This window comes from Genypterus blacodes, unplaced genomic scaffold, assembly GCF_046128005.1.
Source record: "Genypterus blacodes isolate CSIRO-AG114 ecotype Tasmania unplaced genomic scaffold, CSIRO-AGI_Gbla_v1 ptg000122l_1, whole genome shotgun sequence".
Taxonomy (NCBI): domain Eukaryota; kingdom Metazoa; phylum Chordata; class Actinopteri; order Ophidiiformes; family Ophidiidae; genus Genypterus; species Genypterus blacodes.
The window spans coordinates 1,473,024-1,494,716 of NW_027466925.1; the positions used below are offsets into that span (position 1 = coordinate 1,473,024).

Consider the following 21,693-nt stretch of genomic DNA (forward strand, 5'->3'; position numbering starts at 1 on the left):
AATCTCTCAAAACTTCTTGTCTGGTTCCCAGCTGGAGCACGGAATGATCTCTTCACTCCGATTAGTGACCAAAATGCTTTGAATGTGTCATATTCACACTTATTCTATTAAATAAAACTAAAACAACACTTTGTCTACTATGGTTGTCTTTACATGCAGCTACTATAACCCTGTTCATTCCATTAAGTGGGCAAATGTATTGAAAAGGACTGTAGCTTCTTATGTGAAGGGGTGAAAGTGAATGTGTTTGTTTGGGAAAACTTCCTTTTTAACCCTCAGCGGTTGTATTTGAGATGTGGCCTGAAAACTGAACTAAATCTTCCAATAGTCTTCCAATAAAGTTGAGGTCATGTGGTAACGCGTGGGATTGTTTAATGGGTTAAAAGCCTTAAAACCTCCAATTAAAGATTCAAACATCAAGAAGTTTGTCAAACAAGCTCAGCGGGTTATTCGTAGAAATGTTTGCGAACGTTTACAAGGCTGTGTTAATCCAGAAAGCAGGATTAGCAAACACCCTGAATTAATGGATATTTTTGCTGTTTCTAAGCAATTTCAGCCCCAGTTTGAAACATGCTAGATTCTGCTATAATGTGTCATGGATACATCACAATAAACACGAGCTAGTGATAGTTAGGGAAGTTCTACCCAACTGTTACCTCAACCAAACCGAAGTCACAGTGGGATGCAGCTAAATCCCTTCACTAATGTCAGAATGCAGCCTTAAAGTTTCCTGTTTTTTTGTAATTTTTGACAAAGAGCCAGCAGAAAATCATGCTTTCTGGCTGAAAAGTCATCAGCTTCCTTTGTTTGGTAGATCAAAGTAAAACAGCACCACATTCACATCCAAAATTTTCTTATTTTCCAGATTAAAGTGACTTATTTTTATGGCAATCTTGGCCGGTTCCATTTCCACCAAAGAACTCCATCAATATGTATCTAACGTACCAATGCCATACGTCTGCAATTTCACTAATTACACTCCACAATGAGACGTTCTCATTCTTCTCATCATATTCCAGAACCAGACACTAGTCACGTCCATTTTGCGCTAATTTATCAATCTGCTCTTCTCCTATTAGTCAGTAATTTTGTTTCTTCATAATGTCTCCGCATTGTTTTGTGTTTTCATTTTTTTTTGTAGATTTCACAGAGGTTTGTTGAAAGCAAAGGCAGGGCAGCATGTTGCGTTTTTTTGGCGGTGATTTACGCAGCGTGGGACGGTTTAATATCTGCCTTCACGGGGAGCGTTTGAAAGAGGAACCACAAATGTCGACCGGCTTCCTTTTAGAAGTGATGTTTTCCAAATTAATGGCCTGGAAATTCGCACCAAATGTCAAAGGCTGACATGTGCCGAACAGAAGTGAGCCGCACACACGAGCGAGAGGATTCCCTGTGATCTTTGCCAACACCGCCGCTGCGGTCACCTCTGCGGTTTGGGCCCAACGTAGCCGAGGCAAATGAAACTCATTACACCGTTTACGAGTTCAGAGAGGGAGAGGCGATTGAAATTCTATCTGAAAACTGGAAGGGGGGGTATGCGTTACCGTGGCGAGGGCTGTAAACATGAGAGACGTGAGAAGGTTGTGTGTTTATATCGCAAATTAGAAAAACTGGGAGGCCCCCCGAGAGGATTCAGGGCGACGCTGGAATCCCTGGATTGCGTTTTCTGGAAAAGCAAAAGCCCAGATCAGGTTCCGCCATGACCCGTACGGACCCGCCTTCATGTGGAAACTGCTCGGTGTGGTTGTTTATGGTCGGGGATGGAGCCAAGCTAAACTGAAAGTGCATTTTTAGGTTATTTACCTACTTGTTTCCATCGCTTATTTAGTTTGTTCCTTGTTTTAATGGACTAACTCTGTCCCAAATGTTCATTTCCATAAGATTTTATCTGAACTTTCCAATCAGTTTTTCTCAGTTAGACCCTGTGACATCGACATGTTCCACACTGTCCTTTTGTCTGAGAGCTAATATTGCCTGTGAGAACATAATCTCCTCTATGATGTACATCAGTAAAGCACAAATGCTTCCCTGTCCAGCTCTAATTTGTTCTTGGCGCGTATCGTTTTCCACTCAACGCATTTCTTTCCAATATGAAACCCGAAGGCAACGTTGGAACATCTTCCGCTAAATACGAAGGTGTCGACTTGTTCAGGCACGACCTCTTTGTCATCTCTGAGCCCGTGTGGTTTTTCCTGGGACAAAATTCCAGAAATTACGATTTGAATCCCTCTGTCAATCTATTGTGTGATGTGGCATAATCTTTACAATAGGATATCTGGCACAAATCGTGTTCCGTATGACAGCGAGGGCGCAGATTCCCAACCAATATTCAGCTGGAATTTGCACTTCAATGCAGGATGGCTTCTTTCTGTGTCTGTCGGAAAATGCAAGCGCTTTCAATCGGAAGGTGACGAGTTGTAAATCTCAACCTTTTTATACGCACATCCATGGCCTCTTAATGTCATTGTTTAGTTCCATATGTGCATCACATAAGCCTCCAAATCTGGATAAGTCTGCATCAATTGTGGGAAATCCCTGTTTAATACTCTGGCAAAATGGTTATTTGTTTTTCGGGGGAAGTTGAACAAACTCCTTTCACACACAAAGGGCGTAACTGCTTCTAAAAACAAGAGGCTGCATTGTTTGTCTTGTCATGTATGGGCCTGATCTCAACCTTACTAGCCACAATTCTTCCTCTTCTGGTTCCCATTCATCACACCTTTACTGGCAAAATAAAGTTCCCCAACGACTTTTATGCAAATGAGCAGCGGGCCTCTTTAGCGTTTTGAATAAAGTAGGGTATCATTCGACCTTTGCTCCCGATTTGTTTAGATAAACGCCACAGGCTCATCCTTCCTTTTCCTGTTGCTTTGAAGCGGTTCGCCAGTTGCGTTCCAAATTCCCCCCTCCGAGCTTCGCCTCATACGACATGTGGTTGTAGGACTTTGTCACCTTTTCGGATTCAGGAACAAAAAAGCCCTTGAGTCCACTTTGTGTCGAACCGGTTTGCCCCACACGCTGTACTTATTCATCTGCCAAGATGGGAGCTTGCGAACGGTTTGTTTGATTTGCATAACGTCTCCCCAGGGGGAACAAAGCAACAGGGCCTCTGTCTATACGTCCTGTCCTCCTCATCAACATGTGAAGTGTCAGCGGTCAATGGCGGAGAGGATTTACTCGCACAATAAAGACAGATGCCACCTTTTATCTGCTTAACGGAAGAGAGGCTGAGCGCGTGGCACTTGACCGCATGTTGTTGGCGGGTAGTGACGTCCCCGCGCAACGACAATTGAGATGAATGGGGAGAGAACTTAAGCGCGGCGGAGGGGGAGGGGCCCATCAGGATGGATTGGTTTGGAGGTCCCCCCCCAGCTACACTTTGGGTGATTTTTCTCTGCTAAAACAGACTGTATGTGTCTGCCATGAATAAAGATTGAAACCACAGAAGAAGAGAGTCCTGCTTTCAGCCTGCCTGGTGTAGAGTTTAACCTCCTACAGGTGACAGTCCAGCGCCTGTTTAAAAGATTTAGGCCGGCGTGCAGGCCGAGGTCCAACCTGTGACCCCTGAGTCCACTGAGACGACCTTCTGGCAGCTCACATCACTACCTTTCTTTTTCAAATAAAGGGTATTAGAATGTTATTTTAATTGATTCTTTTTTAACTTAAACTTAAACGTTTTAAGCATATAAGACTTAAAGAGTTTGGAGTTGATTTATGTGTGATTCTGACCATAGTTCTTTTGATTTTCAATAAAAACAACTGAGCAGGACCAGTGAGAGTGTGTTTGAGTGTTTGTATGTGTGTGCGTGTGTGTGTGTGTGCGTGCACTGAATTTCCTGGCGTGAAGCTTTATGAGACAAAATACTGCCAAAGGAAAACAGTAGCTCACGTTCACACCCTCAACCACCCTGTTTGTCATATGTCCAATTGGGTTTCCTTCATATTCATCAACGTCTCTGACAACAAAGATGTTTCCACAAGTGAGAACATGTAGTTATGCAAATCATCTCTCTCTCTCTCTGTCTGTCTCTCCCACTCTCTCTCTCTCTCTCTCTGTCTCTCTCTGTCTGAGTGACCCACACAAAGGCTGAGGGGTCTGTAATGGTTCATTTCAATCCTGTTGCCCTTTTGCTTCAAGAATGAGCAACATCTGCTTGACACACAGCAGCGCCTTTCAAACTCTGGAGGGCAGATTCTTCAGGATCTGGAGCCCTGGAAGGAGGGGGGGGGGACTTCTCTCATGTCTCCTGATTTGTCTTTTCTCCACACATTTCTCCATCCCAGTCTTTTCATATCTAAATTCCCTACAGTTGTTGGTTCATTTCTTATTCGGGGGCTGTATATTCCAACACAAGTCAGCTCCTTTATATGGAAAATCATTGAAAAGCTGCTGCAACAACATCTAAATCTAAAATCCATACATCGCATTCACATTTAGCTACATTCAATATGCAAAAAGAGTTTGACTGCCAAACTCCAGAGCCATAAAACTCTACAGTCCAATTTACAACCTGCCGTTAAACTGTTTTACAACCAACATTTGCATAATGTCAATTCAACCAAGTCATTTACACCCTTCTCTATTTTGTTCTGATGTTCTCAGTCCTGGTCCTCAGATCACCTAAAGCAGGTGTGTGTGCACTTGATTGAAAATTGCTGCTCTCGATGGCCAATCAGGCATCGTTAGAGCAAGGATGGATGGGAAAAATGCAGCGCCGTGCAGCTTGAGGAACAGAATTAGGAACGAAGGATCTGGTTGATTATACTTACCGGTACATTCCAGACAACTTGGAACTTGAAGTTTTCCAACCTCCTACTTGGGGGGGGAAACTGAGAGAGTCGGCGAGTCCAGCTGGGAAACTCTGACCCAACCCCGACTACGAGGAGCGAGAAGATACTGAAAGACTTTGTTTGTCACCCGATCTCATCTATAATATTTATAAACACAACTAATAGAGCAAATTTGCAATCTTAGGCAGCATTTCCACTGACTGTATTAAACGTTACATCCTAAACATGTAATTTTTCAAGGTATTGTGAGCGCTTGTAGGTCAGAAGTCGGAATTGGTTCCACCTTCTGACCTTCAGCTCAACCAGTGGGATTACACCATCACTCACCACTTAGGATGAGCAGGTCAATACTGGAGTATTGATTACTTTTCCATGGCTTTATTTTGGGAATAGTTTCTAGTGTATTTTGTGATATAAATGGAATTACAGCCAGAACCCAAAAATATTGAATAAAGCCAAAACATTAGGAGATGGTTCAGAAAAAGGAACGCAAATCTGTTTTACTCTCAATACTTAAGTACAGTTATCATCCACATAATACAATACAATGAAATGAATCTTGTGTGTGTGTATGTGTGTGTGTGTGTGTGTGTGTGTGCGTGTGTAAAATGAACGAATCTTACTCGGGTATGGGAGAATTGTACTTCTAAATGAGACATCAGCCGCTCCAAATCTTGTTGAAAATCCAGTTCCTGGTTTTTGTATGGCAGCTTCCCCAGACCAGAGAGAGAGAGAGAGCGCGAGGGTGAGTGAGAGAGAGAGAGAGAGGGAAAGGGAGAGAGAGAGAGAGAGAGAGAGAGAGAGAGAGAGGGAGGCTTTATTGAGCACGGAGCTCATTGAGGAGCTGACAAACCTCTAGAGTTTCCCCCTCAGTGAGTTTTCCTGTCACGGCCGTTTGCTTTGCGCGGACTGCAGCCTTCTGCATCTCCATCAATAATCCCACTTTTTTTTTTACAGCTTTTTATTCCCACAGCTGAAGATTTATTTGGGATTTAGCAGGATTTGTCTGCTGTGTCCCGTTAGATAAACCCACGTCTGCATCCTGTCGCTGCCCGCTGTCAAGGCTTTTTCTCACAGGTTGGTGCTTTTCCATCATGTTTAAGGTTCATTTGTGTGTGATTAAATGAGTGTTTACGCAGTGACGACGCGTCTCAGTGGTGTTTGAGCTGTAAATCTGCCTGGTGAAAGGGTTTACATAACATTTTAGATTGTTGTTTTGCTATAAAATCCTAATAATCTTGTGTGAACTCGCTTTATATCCATTTACGTGCCCTTTTACAGCCCATTATGCATTAACGTGTGGCTATTAACAGCAGACATCATCGTAAAGAGCTTACGTGTTGTAAAATAAAATGGTAAAATGCTGTTTTCTTGTTATTTCCATCCATAAATTGTTGCAACTCTGGCGATGTCAAAGTTGCAACAATTTTATTGCATGAGAATCGATTAAACCACGCGTGAAGAGTTCAATAACTGCATGTGTGGCATTTGAAGAGGCTTCTCCTCAGCTTTGGCGAATGTTTATTGACTGATAACTTAATCCAATGTCATCCAAAAGCAGCAGAAATCTCGTTATTTTTACGAGATGAACTGTTCAAGTTGCAGTTTTATTGCCAGGAGAAGATTTTACTGCTATTTCCACTTCGCACAGTGTTAATTTTCTCCGTTTGTTTATTAAAGAGGAAACGCAGAGAGGAAGAAACAAACATCAAATGGCTGTTTGTGCTTAAATTGGCTTCTCATTAACATCTTCAATATGGAGTTGGGAGGTAATTAAACGAGCAAGAAGGCGTCACGCAGGGATAGTGTGTGTGCGTGTGTGTGTGTGTGAAGGAGCTAGAGACTGACGTTTCAATTTGCTCGTCACGCTTTAATTGTGTAATTGAAACCTCCTCTGGTGCGTGTGAGTGTGTGTGTGTGTGTGTGTGTGTGTGTGTGTGTAGGGGGGAAGCTGCTTTGTTGTCATTTTCTTTTCAAAGGGCAACTATGGAAGAAGAAAACATTCCCATAATATTCCCATCTCTTCTTAAAGCTGGAATGTCTTGCCCAATTATGTTTTCCTGTCCTCCAAGGCCCGTTAATGATCCAGTGTGGCCCTCCAGAGTGTGTTTATCTCTCATTACCACTATCAGGTGAAACCAATTGATCCCGCATCAATTAAGCAGTAGCCAACAGTAGGAGGCGCTAGAGACACATCAGTTTGACTCCTGTAGAGACTAAACAAGGTTTTAAATAAGACAGTGGAAGTAAGTAATACATGTGCACAGTTTGAGAACCGCTGTTATGTTGTTCTGATATGTTAATGACACACACATGGGGACGGGATGCCTCACTGAGGTATTTGTGTTGTTATGTGTGGCAGTTGTTGTTGTGTGAGGGCTACTTTATTTGGCAGCGCTAGTAGACGATGAATAGAGTAAACGCTGCCAGGACGGCAGCCCAGACTGTGATTAAATCATTTACAGGGAAACTCAGCCAGGGATGATTTCGCAATCCAATAAAAGTGGTGGAGGAGGAACACCGTGAGTGGGGTCAGCTGTGAAAAGGAAAAAACATTGGCGTTCTTCCAGGGGTTTCGCACAGCATCCTTCCCTCCGTCGCTGCCGCCGTGCCGCCCTCCTCGCTCTCCTGGGCTCAGGGAGCGTTTCCCACGTTTTTGACCGTCGTCCATCCTCGTTCGAGAGGCAGAGCGGTAAAACTGGAGTTTCGCGAGTTTCAGTCAATCTCGCTCTCGCTTAACTCCTCAAGTGCAAAATCGAGTTGAGTGACCTGCTGGGACCGTTTACATCTTTCTTATCTCTTAAATTAGATACCTGCTGAAACCTGCCTTGAAAATGAGGAGTTTAAAATAAGATCAAAAGGCAACAAAGGGTATGTGTTTGAAAAATATGTACTTCAAAACCTAAAAGTCCTTAATGTGTAGACTACAGATGCAGTAAAGACGCTTAAGTCCGCAAGCGCTCAACTGAAGTACAAGCTACTTTACCCAGAACTATTCTGATTCATCCTGAGTTTGGATAACTGTCGTCTGGGGTCGGAGCTAATAAGTGGCTCAGGAACCAAACGGGATCCTGGTTTGTTTGGCGCAAAATGATAAAGAAACTTCTAGAAAACAGAAACTAACCAAATCACTCCGAAATGTGTCGGTGCTTGAACGTGAAGAGGTTTTTCGCGGCTCTCGTGAGAAGAATGCGCGGCGCTTGGACGAGGGCCCCGTGTGGTTTTGTTTGTGTCTCCTGGACTCAATGTGCTGCAAAGCTGTGGAGCAGAGACACCATGTGCAGGCTGGCCGTGACAGTAATCACTCAATGAATAATGAACACACACACACACACACACAGATACCAAACAGCTGTCAATAGCAGGTTTGTGTGTGTGTGTGTGTGTGTGTGTGTGTGTGTGTGTGTGTGTGTGTGTGTGTGTGTGTGTGTGTGTGTGTGTGTGTGTGTGTGTGTGTGTGTGTGTGTGTCGAATGCAGCTGCATGCCTGCCTGTAGCAATTATGTTCTTCCTAAATAAGAGCCATTGCAGTTGAGGAGGGGCCCTGAGTTGTGTGTGTGTGAGAGAGAGAGAGGCAGGCACATATTATTAAGCGATTAACTTACTCAAAGGATAGCGGTGTGTGTGTGTTCTTGCACACATGTTGTTTGAACTGAGTGTAATATAAACCAGCTCAGGGACTTTTAACATGAACCTCTAGGAGCCTTTTTGCAACAGTCTTGCGCACACACACACACAGTGTTTAACTCACATCTCAATCAGATTTTTTTGGGTGCATCTCACACACACACTTTGTCTCATTCACACACACTCTTATTCTCCTTTCTCATGTGCACACAATTGCACACATGCTCTGTTCTCAGGCCCGTATGTATTTATCCAACCATGTGACCCAATCACTCCTGAGATCCTCAAAGGCCCTGTTGTGCAGTGAACTCCATTCTCACACACACGCGCACACACACACACATACGTACAGGCCTATAAACACTCACTAACCCCATTGGTACTCAGGCGTTTTTCCCTGTGGCCTTTTCATGGTTAATTTGCTGCTCAATAGGTCAAGAGGAAAAGCAGACATCAAGTGAATACACACAGTCACTCACACACACACACACACACACACACACACAGAGTCATGTGGCTGTCTGTTACAAGCTGGGTTTGTTATATGTTTCCCAGACAGATCGGGCTTCAGTGATTTACTGGGTCATAAGAACACGAGTAAACTTGAAGTCAACAGCGTCTTTGTAGTGGCGTTTGTGGCCCGCGTGTTCATCAGGAGATCTGCTTAACGTCATCACATATCCTTTACTTCCATCAGAATTGATGGCTTTCACACTGGAGATATCGCTATATAGACATGTTTATATTTATGAGAGCGTGTTAACAGTGCTCAAAATGTAAACATTGTGGAAGTTGCGTACGAGTATCTGACCCGAGTTGTGGATGATACAGGAAACGCTTTCAAGAAACGCAACGATTTTGCATTATCTTTGTTGTCAATCTCAAGTTTTCTCAAGTGGCGCTAAAAATGAAAGCTGATGGTCAACACGACGTGTTGCATTAAGATGCAGAGTGATAAACTGGACCGAGCTGCTTTAAATTACTTACATAATATGATTAAAACCACGTCTTCCTGCCATTTCCTTCACAAACGCTCTTATGTAAGTTGCTCCAATTTGTCATAGGACAAAATGTGGCTTCCATGTGATACAAGTGCTAATTGATTGACTACAAAGTAAACCTTGCATAACATTGTACCACAGGTGTGTTGGCGATAGGGGTCCTGTCCAGAGGAACATTACAGTAGATTCCGAAGTGTATATGCATCATAATTTTGAGGTTATCATATTTTTAAACTTTACTTTTAGGCCATAGACAACCACTAACACTGTTTGCCATGTAGTAACTGTTGCCAACCGCTAGATGGCAGCCGAAAGTAGGGACGGTACAGCTAACCTTCAAAAGAGCCTGAAACATCTCACAAAGGCGCGAGTCTGCATTCGCTCAGTTCAGCTGTTGTATAAACGCGACCTGTCATGCGTTTGTTTGGTAGCACCGGTTCTTTTTCCGCCAGTTTGCTTCATATCATCTGGATTTGATCAAAGCATCTCACGGACGCACAGCGTTCAAGTTCAACGTTCGCTAGAATAAAAGCTGATTGTTTTCTTCGTCAAAAATTGCATTTTTTAACATTTATCCAAAACAAGTTGATGACCCGATTTCGCAAGAAGGTCCAGGGAATAAAGTCGAACAACTCTGGAGTTTTGTCTCAAATTGTGTTTTTATTGCAGGGATGAGCTCCCATCATTGTATTAACATCTGTTTAATGTCAAAATGCCTGTCGGGGTACTTCGGTTTCTGCTCGGCACCTGTTTTAGATTGCAATGTGTGTTTTTACTTTGGTTTGCTTAACAGTCACAACACGCAAGAATCTCTGTCTTCTGGGTTTGATGGAAGAAGCAGAAGGCTACAATACAGAGTGACACAGACAGCCACAACATAACGCCTCATACTGCTGCCTCTGTCCCCATTTGATGACATCACATAACATCTTCCCTCTCTTCTGCAGCTTTTTGGTATTCCCGGTGATGACCTCACTGTTGTTCCCTGGCAACGCCCACGCTGCGATGAAGGACCTCTCCTCTTCCTCCTCACCTCTCACCACCCTGCTCCACTACCCGTCCTCCAAGAACTCCGCCGCGCCCTTTTCCCCGTCCACCGCCTCCGCTTCCTCGCCCGGGTCATCCCTGTCGGTGGCCGCAGCGCCACTCTCTAAACCCCAGACCTTCTGCCTGCAGACGGGCCCGCACCTCATCGCCAGCATGCAGCTGCAGAAGCTCAACTCGCACTACCAGAGCCTGGCCGGCGCGTCAGCGGGGCACGCAGCGCCCGGTGGGGCTCCACGGGGCTTTGTTGCCTCACCGCTCGGCACGGGAAACCAAATCCTGGGTCCTCCCGGCGGCCTTGGAGGAGGAGGGATGGCGGTCGGCATCACGGTGGGGAACCAAGGCTCTAATGCAGGGGGTCTTATCGACTTCGATCCCGTGGACGAGGAGGTGCTCATGTCCCTGGTGGTAGAGCTGGGATTGGACCGCGCCAACGAGCTGCCTGAACTCTGGTTGGGTCAGAACGAGTTTGACTTCATGTCAGACGTCCCGGCGGGATGCTGACCTACGAACGCAAACTCGAAACAAGTCCGGATACGGCGGAATTGACCGACAAAGGGAGAGACGGCGGCTTTCTCTCTCCTGTTCTTCTTTTTCTTTCCTCTCTCTCTTGGTTGTCAAAATGAGGAAACAGAAGAGACGATGAGTGACGAAGAGTTGCCAGAGGTGCTCTCTCCTTTTTGCTTTCATGCTACCTGCTCAGTGACGGGGATGCAAACTCTGTAGAGAGACAGACAAAAGAATAAGTTTGATTATTTCGCTTTTTTACGTTTTTACGTTCCAGAGTTTTGTTCCCTTTCTTTTGGTGGCCCACGCCAAACTCATGAGAGCTTCTTCTCTCTCTTTCTTCCAGTACAAGAAAAATGGACAGAAGTGAGGATGTAGGAGCGAGGCGGCAGTGTCCCTCCTCTTCCTCTCTCTCTGCTGGTTAAATGAAACGAGTTGGATAAGTTTGTGGCGTTTGTTTGCTTTTCGGACAGCAAAAATGCAACTAAGCTTGTATCGTTGCTCTCTTTCATTCATACTGAAAATGACAGGACATAATTGGGATGCAGACGCACTGCAACGGCGATTGTTCTTTCACTCGCAAAGGATGATGAAACGCTCAAGATTCCTGTTATCTTCATTGACAATATTGGACTCCGGTCTCACGGGAAAGGAACTCCCGTCTCTCGGCTTTCACAAAGACACCGATTGTCTGCGAACCGGTTAGCTCAATTTACCCGCTCTCCTTTTTTCTTTTTGCTTTAAAAAAAAAACTTTACTTTAGCCTGAGCGCTCGCTTTCACAGAGACGTGTCATTCAAGACAGCGGCTGATATCCATCGGGCCTCCCTGGACAACGAGCGCTCCTCAGTTCAGTTCTACGCTGAGGAGAGGGGGAATCTTTGAGAGCTGAATGGAATAAATTGTGTCTCTGCCTCTGTGTAACAATCCAGGCCTGTGGTTGCGTGAATTCCCTCTAGATGTGCAGCGGGCTGGCTAACGCGTTGTTTCGCTTCCGGACTGCCCGGCGCACCCATTTCACACTCCCAGACTGAACCTCATCGAAGGAATCCAGCACATCAACGCCCTTATTTGGGAAAAGGTTCAATCCTTGCGCCCTTAGCATTTCCTGTTCTACCACTTTGTTGTTTTTGTCAAAACACTTCAGTTAACCGCTACACACTCTGTATCAGCACTTCTTTTTTGTTTTTGATGAGGAAACGTGTGTGTGTGTGTGTTGTATGCAGACTTTGACCTGAATTCCTACTCGAAACTTCGGCCAAAGCCTCCAAAGAACTCAAAGGCAATTTTAAACACACACACACTGTTACAGTGTTTGTGTAGGATCACCATTTTTTTAATGCGTGTGAACACATGGGTCTGAGTTGGGTTGTGGTTGCTAGCGAAAAGGCTCTGCAGGATGGGGGTTCTTGATTGTTCTTCACCAGGTGTTTCCCTTCTGCTGCACACTTTCAGGTGTTTCAGAAAGAGTCCAGAAGGATCTCGGGGCGGGGGGGTTCAACCGAAATCCCACCCACCTATAGGTGCCTCTATACTGTGTCCTGATGTGTGTGTGTGTGTGTGGGTATGGGAGGGTAGAGAATAAGGATGGGGGCTCTGGCCTTTACCTGCTGTGGTAAGAAGAGACGAGGTTTCAAACTGTACAGCAGGAACAAAAGCCTCTCGTGTGTGTGTGTGTGTGTGTGTGTGTGTGTGTGTGTGTGTGTGTGTGTGTGTGTGTGTGTGTGTGTGTGTGTGTGTGTGTGTGTGTGTGTGTGTGTGTGTGTGTGTGTGTGTGTGTGTGTGTGTGTGTGTGTGTGTGTGTGTGTGTGTGTGTGTGTGTGTGTGGTATATGTCTATATATGTCCCTGCAAATACATTTTAGTTGAAACATCAATATGTACAGGCTCAAAGGCAGGGAAATGATCCCATTGAGCACACACAGACGTGTATAAACCCCCCCCCCCCCCACACACACACACACACACAGGCACACACACTGAAGGCTGTGTGTAACTGAACAAGTGCCTGTTTCAGGGCTGCGACTCCCATTTCTCTGCTGTAACACCATCCCGATGGCCCCTCTGTATGTGTGCGTGTGTGCATGTGTGTTTGAAGGGACAGTGATGTAAGTGGAAAGGAGTCTTGAGTGAGAGTGAATGAGTGACTGCATACAAGTTAGAAAGTGTGTGTGTGTGAGGGGAAACTATGATCAGTAGGTAACCCATCTACAAGAAGACCACTGACAGCGGAAGGACACACACCCAACCTTGTTAATTTATTTAGATATATAGACTGCATCGGCAGGTCAGCTTACACACGCACGGGGACACACGCACACACACGCACACTAACAAACATACGTGCTTTTATCTGCAAAGTCATGTCATCATATGTTAACTCCCGCTCCGCATGTGTCGCCCCCGTTCTATGTCACAACACATCTGTGAGGTGCAGTACCCACGTGGACTGCGGGGGCAGTAGAGAGCAATGTCCGCCCCCATTAAGCAAAATCAGAAGTTCTGAAGGAATATTTTCCGACCGATCCGGCCTCCAGTGGATAAGCCTTAGACTTTAAATCTTAAACCTTCACATTCATGTGTAGTGAAATTTAAGTATGTTTAAGTCCCAAGACTATTATTTTACACACACACACACAGACACACACACACACACACACACACACACACACACACACACACACACACACACACACACACACACACACACACACACAGGCCAGTACCTGTTTTTGATGTTTGGCGAGGGGGGTCAGTTACAATCGACAAGATCCAACTTTCCCTCCCTCTTTCGTTCCTTTAATGAAACGGGAGAAGCAGCGATCAGTGATTAATGAAAACCCGATGAAGGAGTAATTTGACAGAATCCAAGTTTTCTTTTTTTTTTTTAAGGGAAATTAACCAGATTTTTCCATCCTCTTCCTCGGTCGCTTGATTTCTCTCTAAAGACAGAGGGAGAAAGACAGACAGAAAGAAAGAAAGAAAGAAAGAAAGAAGGCGTTCATTGCTTCCAAATCCAGCAGACAGACAACATTCCTCCTTTTTAAATCCTGTTTGTTTCCATCTCTCTGTCCATTTTGTGGTTCTGCCCTTAATCCCGGTTGGGTGAACATTGTTTTTGCTGTGTGAACCAGTGGAAGGACCCCCGCTGCTCCCCCCCCCGAGAAAGCTGCCGCGCTCGGATTGTTTGAATTTTCCAAGGGGTTTTCATTTCCTCTTTTCCCTGACCCCTTTATTACAGATTAACCCCGGCTGAGACCCCACGAACCCAAATATTCCCCCAAAGCTATTTGGATTTTAATGTAAAGGAACGCAGACCCACGGAAATGATCCCTCTTTTTGATTGGAATCGGACTGGAATACCATTAGAAATTGCATGTTTAGGGTCATGACTGCTGTCTCGTTCAGACTTTGATTGATTCCCTTCAATATAAGCAGACAATGTTTGGGAATATAAACTTGTAGAGACGCGAAACAATTGAATTTAACATTTAGAGCACCTTTTCCAATTGCATTGTGGTTTGAAAACTCTTCCATGGTGCATTCAAGGATTGTGTAAAACATTGGACATTTGAGCTCCAGCTGCTGAAGTTGACCATTTGTATTCGTAAAAATTCTGTGTATTTAATCATTATTTGAATGTACCAATGAGGAGATGTTATGAACATTACAAGAATTATAAAACAAAGCAAAACAAAGGTGCTATTTCCCCATGTTCACACTGAACTGAAACAAACACTTATTGGTGGAAATCAATGTAACACCTCATGCTTACTTTGAATTATTGAAATTGTTTTATTTTGAATTTTGTTTTTGAAACGCAAACTTTCCTATTGGCCTTTTACTGACCTCTAATGGTGAATGGTCAGGAACTACAACAACATTGGTTGAACCTTTTCACCTTCTGCACAAGGTGATTACGCTTTTTTTTCAACTTTTGCAACTGATGTTTGATGGAACTCAACATGTTCACGCACAAACTGAATGTCTTTTCCTCATTTATGGACTTCAAAACCCCTTTTTCTTTGCATTTTCACCCTTCAAAAGCAGAATCTGCAGGTCATGTGGTGGAGTGGGTGTTTCCAGGGGATGTGAGTGATTGAAACGCTGTTTCAGAGACCCCAGGGTTATAAAAAATGTTTCTGGTGTATCACAGATGGTGAAAAAGTTCTGTCAGCCGTGTTTAAATGTTGCCGTTACACGTTTTCTCTCTCTCGGCAGTGACCAAATGGACTCCGCACTGATTTATTCCTTTACATTTTACATGAAGTCATGTTTTGTTGTCGGTTCGACTTGCTGTTTCTTTTCTTTGTTTTTTCACGATAGAATGAATATTATTCAAAGATGATTTTTTTAAAAGCACTTTTGCTCACCAGCTCTCGCTTGTACATCTATATGAATATGTAAATGACTGAGATCATATTGAAAAATTCTTGTATTTTTGTTACTCCTCTGAGTTTGGGGGAAAATAAAGAAAATGAAAACAACCGATTCAGTGACTGCATAGTTTTTTTTGTTTGTTTTTCCCAATTTCCCAATGTTCAGTACACATTTCAATTTTTCATTTGTAGCACATTTAACATTACACTGCATAATGGAGGTCAAATTGACACACTAGTTTTGTTACTTTATCAATCAAACCATATTCTCCCTCATTTCATGTACGCTTAAAAGGGATGCGTTACTTCCAAATTAGGTTCAAGCAGATTTATTTATGATAAATGATTATGGTAAGAGAGAGAACATGATTCGAGAAACTCCATGATTATGAGGAAATCGTGAATTTAATTGATTAAGTTGAAGATGAAATAACACATGTATTGTGATTTAAACCATTGCTTCGAATATGGAGTCTCACTAATGTCGGACATCCATGGGGCGAACAAATCAATGTTCAATACACTTTATGGAAAAATCGATTACAAAATAAACTGCAAGTGATTAAATGTTGACTCGGGCATTTGCTATAAAGTCATTACCTACACTAAATTAGCATCAGTTGTTTACATTATAAGTATAAAGATTGATTTATTTTCTCATTTGTTCAATCTGGTCATTCTGTGCAACAGTCTCATGCGACTCCAATCTGGACGTCAGACTTCAATACAATGCTGCCATCTAGTGGTTATACCATGTAAGGACGGGAGTAGAATTTTATCTCTTACAAAAAAACAATATGAGAATAATAAACTGAGTATACATGTGTGAATATCCACGTTTCGAGCTTTTTTGAGTTCAGGTTTGTCCTTGACAGTGGGATTAAAGCCTGTAGGCAAAGCAGAGTAGGCTTCAGAGAGAGAAAGAGTGTGTGTGCATCATTTAGCATGGAGGAGGTTTATCTCCATAAATGTAAACAAGATTGGACTCTAACTGGTCTCTGGTATTTCCTGATCAGGACTGTCTAACACACAGAGAGCTGGACGAAGTTATAGCTACTAGGAGAAGTACTTACGCTGTTAATTTATCAGTCTATAGACAGATACAGTACATAAATTGGAATATTCAAAGAAATTGGATAAATTACAGTAATCAAATTTATCAACTCAAATGTATACCTTGTGAAAAGGTACAAACGATGAAGCATATATTCTAATAAACGTAAATGCCTACATTATATGCATTACCAAACTGTATCTATAAATATTATGACAGATTATTTGGATTGAGTCAATATTACAAATATCGTGATCACCTGTTCAAAACCAATCGATGAGTGTTTCATTCCATTTGAACTTTACCATAACTACACAGGGAGGGAAAGAGAGGCGCCATTGCGCCTTTAAATCTTTTGTCCCTCCCGTTCTGCCGTACGCAGCCTTATCATTCAATACCGGAAGGGGGGAGGCCCTTTTCCCCGCAGACTCCAACATGGTGAGCTGGTTTCCTCGCGATTCTACTCTGAAATCATCTCCAAACATCACTTTTTGACGATTCCAAACCTCATACGCATTAACATCAACTCCGATATCCACGTTTTATGAGGCGATACATGTGAATATTGAAGAAAATGATGAAGCTGTTTGTTAGATATCGAGGGATAAAACTAAGCTGATCCCGCTTCGCGTTAAACATCCATGGCGGTTAGCTGCTCGGTGGCTACCTCGGTTAGCTCATGTCAGTAAAAACTATGTTTAGCAGATTGAGATGGCGCTCTTAGACATGCGAGTTGATGCGGGGTTTGTCTCATGTTTGTTTTAATTCCGCACGTCTCTGCTGAATAAAATGAAAAGTTTTCCCCAACATCGTTGTAGGTAGGCCGTATGCTAGGCTATGCTAATTGCATTCATCCCCTGGACTCGTTAGCTTTTCGTGCTAACCGACTGATGTCTCCGCCGGTCTTTTTAGCGGGCAGATCGGCTCTTCGGGCCCACATACGTTAACTTATGTTCTCATTCACTAACAAAGTCCCTTCACTGGCTGTTCGTTTGGTTGTTGACCGACTGTGTCCCCTCTCCTCCAGGCAAGAGGACCGAAGAAGCATCTGAAGCGCGTCGCGGCGCCCAAGCACTGGATGCTTGACAAGCTCACCGGAGTCTTCGTAAGTAACGGAGGCTATCACCCCATGTTTCTTACCTGTAATTGTTGCCTATCTCTCGAGATCTTGGTGTTGAATTGGTTTAACATTTGCTTTACAAACTAATGAAAGGGATGCACGTTCTGTTTGTGGCGCTTATGGATTTAGCCCTCTGCTCTATGGCTCAAACACTACGATGTATCTCACGTGCTATAGTAAGAATTATAATGTCCAGTGTTTGTTAATGGCGTATCGATTGTAATGTGCTTGATGTCTGAAATGTTAAATTAAGGCGCAACACAAAGCCTTACTGACGAGCCTGCAGAAAGTTGCTAGTAGGATTCACTTTTGATTTCATCAACATATTGATCAACTTTGAGAATGGAGTTTGTTCATGTAGTCGACTCCCTCACACATCTATGCATTGATCACCTTTAACCTCCCAGATGTCTCTTGTGGCTATACAGATGTGCATACATGCCCTCCCATGGCAAAATACTATCACTTACCGCACTCATGTTCTTTGTCCTTCTGTTAAACATGAGCGATATGTACACACCTGAATCATGGAAATGCTGGTCCCAGAGTAGGCACACTTGAATTTGTGTTTTAAGTCATGTTACCATATGTTTGATAACAGGCATGTAAGGATTTTGCAGTGTACATGAGCAAGGGTGCAAACAGCTAGCAAGATTGGTTTTGATCAGTAAGTAGGCTTGAACTGAGTCATTTTATGCGATAGCTGTGTTGCCGGTCAATTTTAGTGTGGGGTAGAAATACCTGTGCAAAGTTAAGTCAAATATCTAGCACATTTTTCACTCTTATGTAATGGTTTCCCTCCCTGTGCCCCCAGGCTCCTCGTCCTTCCACCGGTCCCCACAAGCTGAGGGAGTGCCTGCCCCTCATCATCTTCCTGAGGAATCGTCTGAAGTACGCCCTGACAGGGGATGAGGTCAAGAAGATCTGCATGCAGAGGTTCATCAAGATCGACGGCAAGGTCCGCACCGATGTCACCTACCCCGCCGGGTTCATGGGTGAGTTTGTGTGACCGATGTGTGGGAGATGAGCCAGGATCATTATTTAGTGGGGAGAGAATGGGAAGAGTGAGGGATTTATGTAAGTGATGAGCTAGGTTTGCATTTAATCTGCAGGTTGTAGAATGAGACTTCTGTCACTATCAGGGGACAGAAGGAGCTATGATGACAGCCTGGGTTTGATCAGCAATGAGAATTCCTCTAAGAAGTTCTGAGCTCCAACAGTAAAATAAATGTGCATTAGTGTGTGCAACCTTGTTTCCACGGCAGTTTATTTTGAGGGCGCTATGGAAATGTTTTCTTGGGTTGTTGAAACAGATTCACCCACAGTCCTGTATGGAACCTTCAGTGTTCTAGCTCTGAAACCATCAGTGGCATTGAGTGATAGTGTGTGTTCGTCCAATCTCTGTAATTCACTATTCTTCCACCAAATTCAGATTGTATACTAGTTAACTGAGAAGTAAATTTGTGGTAAATGGAGCAACAAGTCAATGGAACACTTTAAAGTTGACAAACTTGGCAATTGTTCCTCGTTTGGTGAAGCTGCTCACTAAATTTCATGTGTTTATTGTGGAATGAGCAGCAGGCAAAACAGGAAATACTTAAGTTTAATTGAGCTTGCTGTCTTTGCGCCTCCTCCAGACCCACAGCGTCACTCAGTCTGCTCCCTCAGCACCTCCATGCCGGCCAAAGGCCTCACATGGAGGTGTGGTGTTTTCATTTCCAAGTCGAGGGGAAGCCTCTGCCCCGGGACTGCTGTTGCCTGGACAAATACACATGCCCTGAAAACCTGATTTAAAATTTCTTCAATTAAATTCTTAATCCGTCTATGCAGATGTCATCAGCATCGAGAAGACTGGGGAGCACTTCCGTCTGATCTACGATGTGAAGGGACGCTTCACCGTCCACCGCATCACTGCCGAGGAGGCCAAGGTAAGATCACACCACTAAAGCTGCACTGATGACATGTTTGCACTGCAGGATTCTGGGTCGTTTTTTTGCCATCCTGGCTCAGTTTCAATTTATGGCTAAATGTTTGCTGACTCAGCAGGTGTAACCAGTGTGTGAGGAAAGGTTAAGGATTCAGATGTTTGCCGTTGGCCAAATTTTGGGATAAATCAAAGCCTCCAGTGTTTGAAACTGGTTTGAGTTGCAAAGCTTTGGTCAAAGCTGGATTAAGGCGTGTTGATCTTGTAACTGAATGGCAGCGGGTTGGGGAGGCAACTGTCGATGATGAAAATAAATTCTCATCTTCCTCTGCAGTACAAGCTGTGCAAGGTGAAGAAGCTCATGGTCGGCACCAAGGGGATCCCCCACCTGGTAACCCACGACGCCCGCACCATCCGCTACCCTGACCCCCTCATCAAGGTCAACGACACAGTCCGCATTGACCTGGACACCGGCAAGATCACAGACTTCATCAAGTTTGATACTGGTGGGTTCAGATCCACGATGCCTGTTACTTTGACTTGTACTGCAGTTGTGGATTTCTAACGTGTTTTCTTCTTCTGCCTCCAGCCAACCTGTGCATGGTGACTGGCGGCGCTAACTTGGGGCGTATCGGTGTGATCACCAACAGGGAGCGTCACCCCGGCTCCTTCGACGTGGTCCACGTCAAGGACACCACAGGAAACAACTTTGCCACCAGGCTCTCCAACATTTTTGTCATTGGCAAGGTGAGAGGATGGAAATGTTGAGGAGAGACGAACTTAAACACGGCTGTTGATATAAATGAGAGGATGTCGGAGCAATGATGACACTTTTGGTTTTGAACAGCAATGAAAATACCCAACCAATCCTCTAAGAAGTTCTGAGCTCCTTTATAGAACCTGAACCATCAGAATCTATATTAAGCTCAGACTAAACTCCTCAACCGCAACATGCTTGCCCAGATTGTTTTTGTATCCTACGCAAATAGTGAAATGAGTTTGAGTGTCTCACAGCTTTGACAAAAATTGCTTTAAATAAGCCCTACAAAAGAGACGAGTGTCAAATCTAACACTGCACAAACTTTGAATGATCACCACCGCCCCATCTGTGCTCTGAGATGCGACTCATCATCTAATCTCAGGTGTCAGGGAGTCTGTCAATGTGGACGAACGCAGACAAATGGCATGCACATGGGAGTGAAGAATTACTATAGAGCACTCAGGTTTATACAGTGGTGGTGTTAGGATTATGTAACCTTTTCGACAGGTGGTTTTAAAAGAAATCATTAATGTGGAATCAGAAATATTGACCTATCAAGTCCTAGTCAGCAAAGAGGTGGATAAAATAGTCCTGTACTCTGTTCTTCAGGAACTGGTTTTGATGGTTGTGACCCTCAGTCGTACAAACGCTCTGATACACTGAAAGCAATGAGACTCATCTCATGAAACGTGTAGTGATGATGGTTCTGAGCGTGAGCACATGTCTGCCTGGTATTTATGGGGCCGCCGGTGTGGTCAAAGATGTGTTGACATTTGTTCCTCTGCGCTGCATTTTCTCGTCACCTAGACAACGTCCTGGTGCTGCCCGTCAAATAAATGTTAGCACGATAATTTTTCTTAACCTAGAGTTTTGGGGCTGCACTTCGAAACACTCCGTTGTGTGATCCGTCTCTTAATGGCTCTGTGTAGATGTACTATGTGGTTAATAATTAACTGTCAAATCTTCTGGAAAGCATCACTTAAAGGTCAAATGCTTTATTTCACCATTTAATGTAAGCAAAATGAGCGCTGAAAGTCAACTATGGATGATGTATAATAAACTAGGCAGTAAGTTTAAAGTAAAGAAGTTTAGTCTAGGTCCATGGTAAGAATTTGAAGTAGGATAATGTCTGATTGTACTTGTCAGTGTCTGATTCTAACTTTCTGGTGTCTTCATCTCCAGGGCAACAAGCCGTGGGTGTCCCTGCCCAACGGAAAGGGAATCCGTCTGACCATCGCCGAGGAGAGGGACAAGAGGCTGGCCGCCAAGCAGGGCAGCAGCTAAAGAGGCAGATCAATCCAGACAGCCTGACCCCTGGTTTCAAGAATAAACTGTTATTTACTAAAACCAGCGTACTCCTCCGTCTGCTTTATTTCACTGCATGTGTGTGACTGTGCTTCCTGTTTACACAGCTGGGAAATACACAAGCTTGTTTACGATGCGTGAGAAGTGAGAAACGTGGGCGGGGCAGAAGAGTCCAGCAGCAGTC

At 44.0% G+C, this 21,693-nt stretch overlaps 2 protein-coding genes and 2 non-coding genes across 4 annotated transcripts; all 4 read left to right on the forward strand.

The window, feature by feature from the left end:
• Positions 1-5,619: 5,619 nt before the first annotated feature.
• Positions 5,620-11,433, forward strand: cited1 (Cbp/p300-interacting transactivator, with Glu/Asp-rich carboxy-terminal domain, 1). The gene is made up of 2 exons (XM_076162500.1): positions 5,620-5,868; positions 10,366-11,433. The coding sequence occupies exon 2, from the start codon at positions 10,385-10,387 to the stop codon at positions 10,964-10,966; it is 582 nt and encodes a 193-aa protein (XP_076018615.1). The 5' UTR covers positions 5,620-5,868; positions 10,366-10,384; the 3' UTR covers positions 10,967-11,433.
• A 5,323-nt stretch (positions 11,434-16,756) lies between these two features.
• On the forward strand, positions 16,757-21,554 carry rps4x (ribosomal protein S4 X-linked). The gene is made up of 7 exons (XM_076162557.1): positions 16,757-16,838; positions 17,428-17,505; positions 18,335-18,515; positions 19,351-19,448; positions 19,779-19,950; positions 20,034-20,191; positions 21,387-21,554. The coding sequence occupies exons 1-7, from the start codon at positions 16,836-16,838 to the stop codon at positions 21,486-21,488; spliced, it is 792 nt and encodes a 263-aa protein (XP_076018672.1). The 5' UTR covers positions 16,757-16,835; the 3' UTR covers positions 21,489-21,554.
• On the forward strand, positions 18,675-18,734 carry LOC143010349 (small nucleolar RNA SNORD61). The gene has a single exon (XR_012964793.1). It is a non-coding gene; the product is annotated as a small nucleolar RNA SNORD61 (small nucleolar RNA).
• LOC143010348 (small nucleolar RNA SNORD61) lies at positions 20,263-20,333 on the forward strand. The gene has a single exon (XR_012964792.1). It is a non-coding gene; the product is annotated as a small nucleolar RNA SNORD61 (small nucleolar RNA).
• Positions 21,555-21,693: the final 139 nt, after the last annotated feature.